Source organism: Sus scrofa, chromosome 15 (genome assembly GCF_054392235.1).
Source record: "Sus scrofa isolate SSC_HxYL_T2T_F1_AM1 chromosome 15, Sscrofa_HxYL_maternal_Yorkshire_Landrace_v2.0, whole genome shotgun sequence".
Lineage (NCBI taxonomy): Eukaryota > Metazoa > Chordata > Mammalia > Artiodactyla > Suidae > Sus > Sus scrofa.
The window spans coordinates 99,421,511-99,435,313 of NC_139397.1; the positions used below are offsets into that span (position 1 = coordinate 99,421,511).

The 13,803-nt window shown below is 38.4% G+C and overlaps 1 protein-coding gene across 19 annotated transcripts in view; it reads right to left on the reverse strand.

Moving 5' to 3' along the window:
- The window catches only part of ZNF385B (zinc finger protein 385B), a 332,296-nt gene that overhangs the window by 37,254 nt on the left and 281,239 nt on the right, over positions 1-13,803 (reverse strand). For all 19 annotated transcript variants that reach the window (XR_014829856.1, XR_014829851.1, XR_014829853.1 and 16 more), the window contains one exon: positions 9,740-9,902. Coding sequence is in view for 13 of the 19 variants with exons in the window: in XM_085000007.1 (XP_084856133.1) it covers positions 9,740-9,902 (163 nt within the window). In the remaining 6 variants the exon portion in view is untranslated. The remainder of the gene's footprint in view (positions 1-9,739; positions 9,903-13,803) is intronic.

The following is a 13,803-nucleotide window of genomic DNA, read 5'->3' on the forward strand; positions in this document are numbered from 1 at the left end:
ACCCTCACCACGGTAGTTTCAATGCTAGATCCTTAACTTGCTGGGCCACCAGGGAATGATAAGATAAATTATTTTAACTTAGATATGGCCATTTTGCTAGTTAAATGGGCAAAAATCATTATAAGACTCTGACTGAAGTTAAAATATTTGAAAGTAAGGAATAAGATAATCTCTATTATGACAAGAATTATGTCATTTCACATTTAAAAGAAAATAAAGAACATAATTGCTAGAGGCTAAGTACTTAGTAGCATACAAGAAACAATAAAAAATGGTACACTAAGAAAGGTTTTTTTGGAAGATGTTAGGAATAAAATGTATGTGTTGACAAATTTCTCCTTATTAAACCCTAGCAGGGACTGGTCTGGCAGGGGCGTGTTTCTCATTGTGATTATACCCTCCCTCCTACTCCTTTGACCTTAGTAGCAGACCCTGGTTCCAGGAAGGGCTGCTTTTTCACAGGTATAACCCAACTTTCTCCCTCAACACATGAAAATGTGTTGGGTTGTCCCTTGTTTTAATACTGTAGCTACACACAGAATAAACTGTTGACTTAGGAGGTGGGGTCTCCATTTTACTGAATAGAAAGAAAAAGCTAACCAGTGTCCAGTGTCTTCCTGCCCTGTCCATATTCTAGGGAGGGTGCCAGGGCTTCCCTGTTAAATTCTTCCTAATGATATTAATGTAATATGTGCTAACTATGTAACTGCTGTGTGTATGATGAATTACTGGAAGCAAAATAGATGAGATGCATTAACTAGTGGGAGAATTAGTAGAAGGACCTTTCCTCCAACACAAAAAGGTGAGGAGGACCAAGAAGGGTCCTTCCACATCTTTAAATGTCCCTTTGGGAGATTCAGGCTCATCAAATCTTAACATCCTGAAATGAAAACACAAGTGCAAATAATTACCATGAACTAATAAAACAACCACACAAAGAGGGATGTAAGTATAGTCACTGTTGCAGGACATGAGATAATCACAGAGTCAAACAGACAGTGTCTGGAAATTTCTTTGAACAAATGGTTGCTTTTTATGGCCACAATTTATTGAGTGTCTATTATGTGATTGGCAGAGAGCCAGGCACATTTATTCTGTTCATTACTGCCGAAAACAGCCCTGGGAAGTAGATATCAGCTCTCTCGTTTTATAGATGGGGAATAGACATCAGTGAACATCATTTGGTCAAGGTTATGTGGTCAGTGAGAGGTGGAGCGAGTCAAGCTCATGTTCTTCTTATGCCAAATATGCAAAGTTGGTATATGCACTCAAGAATCATAATGTGGTTAAGATATCCTTATCAAAATCCACTCAAAACTTGAATTTAGAAAACAAACAAACACCCAGCTGTTAAATGGGACATGGAAAAAAATAACACACCTTTCTGAAATGTCAGAATTCTGGAAGTGTCATCTAAGTGAAAAGAATCTCAGTCTTCGAAAAGCTTGTGTGGAGTTCCCATTGTGGAGCAGAGGAAATGAATCCAACTAGGAACCATGAGGTTGAGGGTTTAATCCCTGGTCTTGCTCAGTGGCTTCAGGCTCTGGCGTTGCCCCAAGCTGTGGTGTAGATCGCAGACACAGTCTGGATCTGGCATTGTTGTGGCTGTGGCATAGGCTGGCAGCTACAGCTCCAATTAGACCCCTAGCCTGGGAAGCTCCGTATGCTGTGGTGCAGCCCTAAAAAGCCAAAAAAAAAAAAAAAAAAAAAAAAAAAAAAAGCTTCTGTGGTAAAGTCAACGAACCTTCATTTAAAGGCAGCATATCATGGTAGTGAATTTGAGGGACCGCCTGGGTGCGAACTTGAAACTACTTTTCATCTGAATGACTCTGAGCCATTATTCCCCTCCCTAGGTCTCAATTTCTAGTATCTCCCAGAGGGTTGTTATAATTAAGTAAGATAGTATATATAAAATGTTAAGCACATTGGGTATCAGGCATATAATGATCAGTTACACATAAGTATTTTTAGTACTGCTGTTAAAGTTACTTTTTTGCATATAAGTCTAATTAGCTTGGATCTGGTTTTCTAGAATATACTATATTAGATGCAGCATAATGAAAGATGAAGATAGCTGACCACCACACGGGACAGTTGTCACCTCTCACTTAAAGCAGCAGAAAGGGACAGCTGAAATAAGACCTCGCAGGACAACAAAAACCAAACAAACCTCTCCAAACTCTAAGGACATCAGTAATTATCATTTAAATTATGCTTTACACACTCTGCAAAGCTCTTTTCATAATCATTTCATTTGATTCATGCAACACTGCTATTTTGCGGGGAGAGAATTATTCCTAATTTACAGATGAAAAAAGAGAGGTTCACAGAATTTGATGCCTTCTCTAGAGTCATAACTGGTCAAAAGAGCAAAGAGTACCACAGTTTATAGATTTGCTGCCCAACATGGTAGCCATGTGTGGCTATTTAAAATTAAATAAAATTAAATATTCACTTCCACAGGTGAGCAAACCACATTTCAAGAGCTAAATAGCTATGTGTGGCTCATGATACTCATGCTGGACAACTCAGATTATAGATCATTTTTATCACCACAGAATATTTTATTGGGTAGTGCTGGTAGAACTGAGGGCACCTAATCATTAATGTATACTGCTCTGCCCGGTGTCCATGACAGTGAATCTGATTCTCAGAGAAAGAAGTCAGGGAAGAGGAAAATACTTTAGAAATGTTTCTATGAAAAACATTTTAAGCTTTGTATTATAGAGCTAAATTTGTGTGTCACTAGGCGGTAAGTATCATCAGAATTGGGCCCCGAATCCCAAAAAGTGCCTAGTACCAGTGCTCTGCACACAGAATCTACCCAAATATTTATTGGGTAGTTTTATTTCATCATCTACTCATTTCGGAAAAAAATATGTCACTGTAAGGGAATTCTTCCTGGAGCAAATATGTTGAACATCATAAAAGTATAAGTAATAACCTTTGTTAAAATTTCAAGGGCATTTGTGGTTGTGCATTTATAAAATTGCTTAGTGTACCTACAAAGTCCTTTTATATTCCAATATCTATTTGATGCAGAAAGGCTGTAAACAAATGTAATTGAAAGAGATGAATAACAGTTAAATATGTCTGAGGATGAGAAAAATTTTTAATAGCGATATAAGCCTTAAAAGGAGATAGTCAAGGTTTTGCTTTTTACAATTGTTTGTAATATATCCCTAGTAAGTCATAAGTTAACAGATTCTCAGTAAATCATAAGTCAGTTTCAACTTTTGGTTCACCTCCTTAGAGCAACACTTAGAAACAGCTTTCAGAAGTGGAAAGCCTGACATCAAGGCTCAGTGTTACTTCTAAACAATAAAATATGCTCCACAGTTTCAGAAGTTAGTTCTCAGAGGATGACAAACACTTAGCTACCTAAGACTCTTCAGTTGCCTGTCAGAATGCTGTTGTCAAATTCAAGGTGCATGGACAAAGATGCAGGCAGTTTCATTTTTTAAACTGACTTTGAAAGTCTTAATGATGTATGTACATTTCATGGAAGTATGAGCCTTAGTATAGTGGTCTGTTCTCTTTAGACAGTTGGGACTCAATTTATGTTCTACATGATTATATCCCAGAATTTCAGACTTAAGATGTTTGTCATAATATAGTTAATCTATTATTTTGTGACGGATGCTAAATTTCAGCCTCCTGGATTTGGATAGATGTATGCCAAATTTATGATGGCGTATGTCTATAAATGACAAATGCTGCCAAGGCAGAAAACTATCATTTTCTTCCACTCAACAGCACAAGGTCCTGCTGCAAGAGACAGAAATGGGGGAAAGAGGCAGTTACAAGGACCTTGCTGGCTAATCGATGGAGTCTTACAGCAGTCAGTGAAAATGAAAAGTTGTCATTTGGGAAGCTTGGCCCCATTTGTAACAACACATAAAAACTGTGAAACACACAGGGGAACCCATAAAAATGACGAGGCGAGGGTCTCCATTTGTATCCTTGGCAGAAAAACTTTTGACAAAATTGAAAATGCACTTTCATAAGGCAACAGGATGACCATAAAAAGCTGAATTGCAGCCTTTCAGGCCAATCATACTGATGTACTAGTTGATAACTGCTCTGGGTTCACACCTAAGAAATTGGCACCATGTAAAAGCACAAGATGCTGAAAACTAAAATGAGTTTTGAAGTATCCTAACATCTTTCCTTCCTTATGTCTTTTCTTACACTGTCATCTCAGTCTCCACAGTATGCTCATGGATATGGGATAAACAAAACAATGTCTCTGTCCCCAGCGGAAATCTTTTAGATGGAATGATTCAAAGTGTTAACGAAAATGTAACAGCATTCAGGATAATCTGCTGGACCCTTTAGGAGGCAGTCCAAGGCCCTACTGACCCCCATCTCAGTGAGTGTTTGTGGCGCTAGACAAGTAAAGTCAATGTAGATTTTGTCAAACGAGCTTTGTGAATACTTGTCATTTACCTGGAATGAGTGTTTCATTCAATGTGCCCTTGAAAAGATCTGAAACTTATAAAGCTGTGTTCTATTACAGTTAAATGTTACGAACAACATACGCATAGAAACTGAGGGTTATTAACAAAACAAAGCCCTAATGGCCCCTTCACTGCCACAGCTCCTAGTGAAAAATATCAACAGTCAGCAAACAATTTAAAAGTAATAAATTGTCCTACTCATTAATTTTCTATAAAGGGGTTTAGTGATTTCTGACTTCTGCCTATTCAGACACTTGTATTTACTCTTCTGAGTCAGAGAAGCTTAGAAACAATGGGAATTATGGAATATGCCTGGAACAAGAGGTCCTGAGTCTCTGCTCCGACTCTACTGTCATATGAGTAGTGGAACCTCACACAAGCCATTTAATTTTTCTAAACCCGGGTTCTTCATTGTTACCATACTTTGGGGAGAGCTTGAAGGTAGTGAACATATATTATTTTTCTTTGTAGCCCTAATATCCAACACAGTAAAACAAACAAACAAACAAAAAACTCCCACTAGGTTGGAAGCTCTGTGAGGGCAAGAAAATGTCCTTTTCTTCATTGTTTCACACTGGAAATGTCAAAAGGTTCAGATGCATTTAGTAGAGATAAGAATTATTTGTTGGGTGAATAAATGGATATAGGTGTTGGGAGAACATGTAAATGATGGATACTAATTTCAATCCTATCAGTCATGGGGTTGGTGAGAGGGTCATATGAAAACATTAATGAGACTGGATTTTACAAACCGAACAAATTCAAGGTGTTCCTATTGTTATATTTTAAGCAGAACATGCTGGCTCCATCATTTTTCCTCTTAGTTGCATTTACAGATATATCTATAGCATTTTGAATCATTCCATCTGCTTTCATCTTTTTAGACAGCAACTGATTAAAGGCTGTTTAGCACTAAATAGCTTTATATACTTTAAACTAAGTATGTATTTTCCCCATCTTGATACCTAATTAATTAAAAAAAAATCTCATGCTAAAGACTAGACATATGGACCATTAGGTCATCTATCACAATTTTATCATTAGGTTGATTATCAAAATATTCTATTATTCTTAAGAAATTAGGTTTTTCAAAGGCTCTGTTCTTTTTGGACATGTTATGAGTGGTTAAATGCTGTCACAAAGAGCAATTGATTTGATATATGGGGCATATTATCACAGGGAAATGTACTGTCATATGGCGTTATGACACTTGAACTCCAGGGAGAAATTTGACTAGAGGCCTGACCAATATGTTCCAGCTATCTTCCTGAAGCTGCCTAATGCTTGCTGTGCCTTGACCCCAATTCCCCCAGAGCACAGTTCTTCTCCCTGTCACCATGTTTTGAACTCCCACTGATGCATTATTAAAATTTGGTATAGATCCTTGGAGACCAGAAAGCTATTTCTTTGGGTTTTACATTTAATCTACTCCAACTTCTAAAAAGTGAATGGGACAGCCTTTCCTACTTAACTACCTGAAATGAAACATGTAATTTTTTTTTTTCAATCACGTGGTCAGACCTTCTGATAATAAATGGAATTTCTGCATTATAGTTTCAACTCATTTTGTTTACTGACTTGAGGGAAAAAAAGACAAAGCTTGACATCATACCCTGAACGTTTTAGATCTGATAGCTCCATTATAATCAACTTCTTTGTAATGCATAGGTCCAGGTACAACAGGATCCAAATTATGTCTCCAAACACATCATTAAACAAACAAACAAACAAACAAGCAAACAAACAAACAAAAAAAATGGTTGCTCTAACTGCCAAAATGGCAGGCAAGAAGGCTTTTCTAGTTCTTGGAAGGTCATTAGGCCACTTCTTGGAATAAATAATCTGTGCTCTCAAGGAACAAAGTGAGGTCATCTGCGGGTTGCATGCTCCTTGTTAGATACTCTGAAATCACACTTCTCCTTGACTGATGTTCAGTGAATCCCAGGATGCTGCACTGCCAGAAGCTCCCTCCCTTAACATCTGGCTATTTCCTCTTCCTCAGGATTTGCCCTCATTGAACAATAATTTTAAGTTACTGATGCTAAACTATGAGAATGGAAACTAAATTAGTCAATCCTATGGATGATGTGAATGCCTGGATTTTGAAATCCAGTAGCTGGGACAAAAAGTTGCTAACGAGTCACTTTTTACTCAACTACCTCAGAATTATGGTAGATACTGCTTAAGCCCCCTTGATAGGAACTCTTCATTCAGAAGAAAAAGACTAATGCCAGGGTATTTCAGCCAGTGAAATGTGACTTTTCACTGTGACTGTTACTCTAACTTTCAGCTGACTCCTGAGAGGCTGTGTTGTCTGAAATAAGACACTTAGGTTAATTAAGAACCACAGTCAGCATTCCTCTTCCCTCCCTTCCCCTCTATATCCCACCTAGACTTGTTATGAAGGACTGGCTTTTGTGTCTTATATTACTTTAAGATAGGTTTTAACTAAATCGAAACCAGTTACCCCCCAAATTTTATGACTCTGACAAAGTCATCCCACTCTGTGGAATTTTTTAAGGATTTAGAAATCAGTGGTTGGTTGATAATAGGTTACATTATTTAGACCAGACTTCCCATGTGGGCAAAGCTTCTAATTTTCTAACTTGAAAATTCTATAAAACACATGTGTGACTTCTTGCTTAGAAGCCAATGGTCAGTTGAAGGTGACCAAATATATGCATATTTAGCAAATACAACCCACTTTATTTTTAAATAGTGCCATTTTCGAAAAACTTTGGTACTGCTTTTATAGCTGTAATAGGATACGTTAAATATATCATTAGTATTAATATTTACTTAAAATATGGGGAAACAAAAAAGTAATTTGAATGACATATCCAAAGAATTGCCAAATAATATATACAGATTTTGAGTAAGGAAACATGGCAAACAAGGTAACCCCCCAATACAGGTAGTTTCCGTAGTTTCTGGACCGTGACATGGTAAGTGAAGTCAACAGTGTTAGACCACACGTACCTTGAGGGGTGGGTAGGAAAGTAGCAGAGGAAGCAGAGGATGCAGGGTTAAAGACCACCACAGAGCTACTGGAAAAGAGATTCTGTGGTTGAGATTTGTCTTCCTCTCTTCCCATTCTCAAATTTTAGGCTGATTCTAGATCTCACTTCTTTTTCCTCATTGCTGTACTTGAACCCAGTGTGTTCCTGTTGCTTGCTGGGCAAACACAACTGCTTAGAAAGTCTCTTTCACCTGAGCCTGAGCCTTTGCTAATATTTGAGAATCAGGATAAACATCTTGAATCATCAGTCTTTATTTTAACATGCTCATTGGGCACCTTGAGGGTTTAAGGCACTTTGTGGTGGTGACCTAGCCCCTTTATTTGGATTTTCTATTTCTTTATTGCTCTTTCCTTGAGTCTCTCCCCCCAATCATTGACTTTTTTATCTTCCTTTACTTTCCTTCTACACCTTTCTTTCTCCCTTTACATATCTTCTATTCTTTCATTAATCCTTCCCTATTCCATTGTTAACACTTTATTCTCTGCTTATTAATTTTACTATTATGTTTAGAGCAAACCCAATTCCAAAATAATAATAACTTAAGGGGGACACTGATCTCATGCAGTGGCAATGTAGGAATGTTTACAGTTTCTTCCAACTATGCTATTAACTCAAGACACAAAATAAGCTGAAAGAATGGAGTGACACTAACCTCCACTGTTTTTATCATTTTGCTTATAAGTGCTTCTGTGGGTAAGCATAATTCAGGTAATAACCTTTGATAGAGTATTATTTCATAGAGGCCCAACAATATCCTGCAGAAAATGAAACCAGGCAGGAAGTCAGGAGAAGACGGATCCTGTCCTGGATAAGCAATTTTAGCAAATAATAGCCTTAATGTGGGCCTCCCCTGGGTTTGCTGTTTTATAAACTGGAGGTATTATCTGACCCTAATATCTGATAAATGTGGGTTAAATATTAATTTGATAATATACACAAAAAGGATTTGTTCTTTAGAAGGGGAAAAGTGTGATGTAATAATTCATTATTTATTATCTGTTCATCAGATAACATGATTTAGTGATGCTCTTGCACAAAGAACAAAAGTCTTCATCACCAAATTTAGGTTAGTTCATGCATTCCAGGCTGCAAATCTTTGGGAACCAGCGTCTATGGGACCAAATCAATAATGGTTCTTTCCTACATGGTCTCTTTGTCCGACCAGACTTTTCTGAGCCTTCCACTAAAAAATGGATTATTCTTCTCCAAAGGCCCTGGGCATTTAGGAAAGTATGTTAAGTTTCCTCCCCAAACCCTAAAATGATTTGGATGGAGAGTAGAAGAGAAATCCATGTCTGTGTGTTTCCAACAACAGAAAGGTCCCTAAAGAGAGAGCCAAGCATGAGAGAAAAGGATGTATTCTCTTCATCTCCTTTAGGAGACTTTGTTCCTCAGTTAGTCACTGCAACAAGATGACTTATTCTTCTTGGGCCCTGAGGGGCAGATGTGAATGTGTGAAAGCCTATTAAACACCCAATTTCATGGTATAATGCTAGAAAAATATTTTTTTTTTCTCTTCTCTCTGAACCATTCTGTTTGAACCTCCTCAGAAAATCTGCTGATTCACTGGGACTATGAATTAGAGACTCTTTAAGAGGCATGTCCACTAGTAGCCCATTTACAGTTATATAAAGTCCTTCTGTTAGCCAATTTATAACTGTGAAAAGTTTCTTTAAAATCTTCGAGCTCATTTGTAACTCCGAGGGGAACTCTACGGAGACATTAAAAAAATGAAAATCTTTTATTATTGAACACTTTTCTAGATTCACTTAATAATGCCACTGTCTAGAAACCTTTAACTTTTTGCCCTTCTACTCCTCGTTCCTTGGGTAAAAAAAAAAAATAGAAAAAGTCTGTTAATAAACAAGTTTAAGAGTTTCTTCACTGAAAAAGTCCATAGCAAAAACCAATCATAAAATGAATAGAGAGGAATAATAAACTCAGCATTTAGACCCATGTTTTGATTTTCATCTAAACACAATGTGACCAAGAAGCCTCTACTTATTTTCATGCATAAACACTTAGAGATTTACACATACATATATATACTTAAGTGTATATATTTAACAACATGGAATGGTAACGTATCAAATGCTTAGATTCTGTGCAAACATATAATCCTTCCTGTGAAGGAAACATATTAATATTATAATAACAATCATGGAGAGTAACATGCAACAGTGAAGGGGAGGAGAATGGGGTGGGGGCAGAGAACCAGGAGGAACACAAAGAATGTAAAGAACAAAAAGTGTCATTGACCTGATTTGTCAGAGTTGTTGCCTGTGATTGGAGTGATGGAGCAGCTGGGATTAGCCTTTGCGCTGTCCTTGGAAGAAACCATTTTGGGTTTATTTTTCGTTGCCTCTAGTGCTTTGACCTTCTTGGCATGTTTACTTCCTTTGTAGTGGGCCTCGGCCTGGCTCTACAAAGGAGAACAAATCAGGCTCATTTTTTGGCTACTTACAAACACCACAATGGATGATCATGCAGGAAAAAAAAAAACAAAACATTCAGTCATAGGCATCACAGACATTTACAGCTCAGCACTCAACTATGTTTTTGGCATTTAATGAATAGTAGACCAGTATCTTAAGAGATTTTTGCATATAGAAACCTTCTATACAACACAGAGGACCTGGGTCTTCCAAAACCAGACATTATATGAGAGGACAACAGAGTTAGGGTAAAATTGGGACAAGGTGAACTCTGTCATTAGCACCCTCCCACCACTGCCCACCGGGTGACTTTCCAATGTCCGGCTGGTAATGAGCGTTTTGGATGCCCTACCCAGGCATGACCTTCTACAACCATTCCATCCCCTTCAGCTACAAATCTGTCTTCCCTGCATCTACGTTCCTCTTGACTCTGCTCTGAGAGCAACTGATGCGATGAAGCAACCTGCTAGTGAGTTGAAATGGCCCTATATTTTGGAGTCATCTACACATGCTTCATGTGTCATCTTGATGATCCCACTGCTAAGAATAGATAACATAAGCCACAAAGGAGGTAGGGACAATTCTTGTTTCTGATCTCAGATGTGATTCTGAAGTCAAAGCAGTTAGTGTTTTATTCACTTATACACAAAGCACAGGTGAAACTGTGACTCCAATACTAGATCAAAAGAAAGAAAAGCGAGCAAGGCAAGTAAACATTAAAAATCTTCAAGAGACAAAGACAAACGACAGCAAAACAAGAAAAAATTCATCAAGTTGCTGACATTTGGAAAGTTCCCCTTTGCCTAAAGAAGAAGAATTTTATTTTTTGGCATCTAGTACAATGCACATATTAACAAAAGAATCTAAGTATATTTGCTTTGATTTCATTTTGAATAGACCTTGAAAATATAAACATGCACTTGGTAAACAAAAAAAAACTAAGCCACATACGATATGGAATATTAGCTTAGTTATAGGATGATAAACTTGTCATATAAAATGAGTTCCGTTAGAAGATTTCTAAAATAATAACTTTTTATATGTTTCCCTTATATACCTGTATGTGTTTGAAGATGATTATACTAATGTTCTCATCCATTTTCCTCAGCAAGGGGAATACAGGTGGTGTGTGTGTGTATGTGTGTGTGCGCGCATGTGTGTATGTGTGTGTGTGTGTGTGTGTGTGTAGACACACAATGGACAGAAGGAGTCAGGCTTTAATTACATATTTCATTAAAGACATAAATGATTTTCCTAGCACATAACCCCAATCACTTAAGGCCAGTAGACTTACATTGACTATACATAGTCCCTAACTTCCTGAATATCTTTTCATAAATATCATTTCAGGCCATCATTGACTTATTATTGCTCTTGGTTGGTTTGCTCAAAGCCTTCTCATGCTGTTCTCTGCCAAGTGGGAAAAAAAAAGAAACAATCCAAGGGAGGAGAAAAGTATACCATTACTTTAAATCTTATTACCACCAGAAAATGGTTAAATTCAGCATATATAGTTGGGTAGATACATATTAGGAAAATATACAAATAAAAATTAAAAAATTGATAACATGAAATAATAATAATAATAGCTAATATTATTGAGCCTCTGTCAAGAATAGTTCTAACTGTATTACATGTATTCACTCATGTAATCTTTTTTTTTTTTTTTTTTCTTTTTAGGGCCACAGGTGTGGCACATGAAAGTTCCCAGGCTAAGGGTCACATCCAAGCTATGGCTGCCGGCCTACACCATAGCCACAGCAATGCAGAATCTGAGCTGCGTCTGTGACCCACACCACAGCTCATGGCTGCACAGGATCCTTAACCCATTGAATGAGGCCAGGGATTGAACCCTCATCAAACTGGATACTAGTTGGATTTGTTTCTGCTAAGCCACAACAGGAACTCCACACTCATGTAATCTTTTTTTTTATTTATTTATTTATTTTTTTTTGTCTTTTTGCCATTTCTTGGGCCGCTCCCACGGCATATGGAGGTTCCCGGGCTAGGGGTCGAATCATAGCTGTAGCCGCCAGCCTATGCCAGAGCCACAGCAACGCAGGATCCGAGCCGCGTCTGTGACCTACATCACAGCTCACGGCAACGCCGAATCCTTAACCCACTGAGCAAGGGCAGGGATCGAACCCGCAACCTCATAGTTCCTAGTCGGATTCGTTAACCACTGCACCACGACGGGAACTCCTCATGTAATCTTCATAGTACCTTGTGAGGTGGGTATAATTATTCATCAGCATTTTACAAAGAGAGAATTGCGCATGAGAAGTTAACCTATCGAAAGTCACACAGGTAGGTGTAGAAGCCATTTTGCGGATCTGAAATGCTTACAGGTGTACCGCTTTTTAATGCACATGGAACGTATACTACTCTCACGAAGTTAACATAATTTTTTTAGAAGTAAAAAATTACACATAAAGAAAGCACACCGCTTTTAATGACTCAGTGAAGGATTATGTTTTAACAGAAGTTCCTATGAGTAGGGAATATCTGCTTAATCCATGGGGCATGTACTAGCATAGTACATTAGCCCTGACCCTTCTGTTGAATAGTTCAGAAAGGCCCACTTTTTAGGTAGTGAACAATTTCTACAAGATAGCAGAAGACTTCCAATAATTCATCTTTTCAAGTACATTAAATAATAAGATGTTACTCTAGCGCCCTTTGGCTAAAGAAACATATAGTTCTCTAAATAAAACCTCCTAGCACAAGACAGGCAGAGTGTCATTTCCTCATTACTATTTCCTGGTGTCACTGCAGAAAGTTTATAGCATCGACTAGCACCTGGGATAAAGAGGCAGCTAAGTGACACCTCACTGGATGCCAAGATGGAAAGAACTCTCAGGAGCCGTGGTTCACTTTCCTTTTGATTTCTGGGGAATGGAGAAAAGCGAAACAAGGCTTCTTAGCTTCTACTAATTGCTGTTTGGGAAAGATCTGGAGTCAAGACAGTGGCAGACACCACTCACTCACATTTGGCATCTTTCCAATTCCCCTGTGGTATTCTTGGTAGTAGCACTTTGCTAACCTCAGTACTGAACTGAGGTGTCAACAGCTTCTAAATCCTGGGCAAATCTTCAAGTGAAACTGAGACACTGTTAAACAGTAACACGATTAACCTGACTTCACTATCTGGGAATTTCCTTAACTGAGGAATGAAAGAAACAAGGAAAGGAGCCAGAAAACTCAGGAACCAAGCAATGCAATCAAGCCTGATCAGCGATGGCTCTGGGATCACGTCTGAGAGAACTGGCTAACCAAATAGACTTACTTTATATCTCAGTGACTAACCAGCAGACACCTATTTGTCTACCTAGTGGCTTGCTTTCTGACCCTCACCCCTGCCCCATGCAAAGTGCTGCTACAGTGCTGCTATACACCCAATTGGCAGTGATCGAAGAAATTCCTTGCCAATAATTGCCAGAATTAGAGGGTTGCCCAAGCTACTATACTGACTTCCACATAGGAATTCATCAGTACCTAGGCTCTTTCAGAGGTCGCTCCAGTAGCTACCTAACCACACACTGCCAGAAGAATAGTTTTGACAGGAAATGACATCAGGAATTTTTTCCTCCATTCATTTCCATCTTGGTTACTAATAAAGCCCTTCACTTTACAAAGTCCTCTACATTTCTCAGGACCCTACGGGGTCCAAATAAGAAAGGTAAGTAACGAGGGAGTTCCCATCGTGGCACAGTGGAAATGAATCCGACTAAGAACCATGAGGTTGCGGGGTTGATCCCTGGCCTCGCTCAGTGGGTTAAGGATCTGGTGTTGCCCCGAGCTGTGGTGTAGGTCACAGATGCGGCTCGGATCTGGCATTGCTGTGGTTATGGTGTCGGCCAGCGGCTGTAGCTCCGATTAGACCCCTAG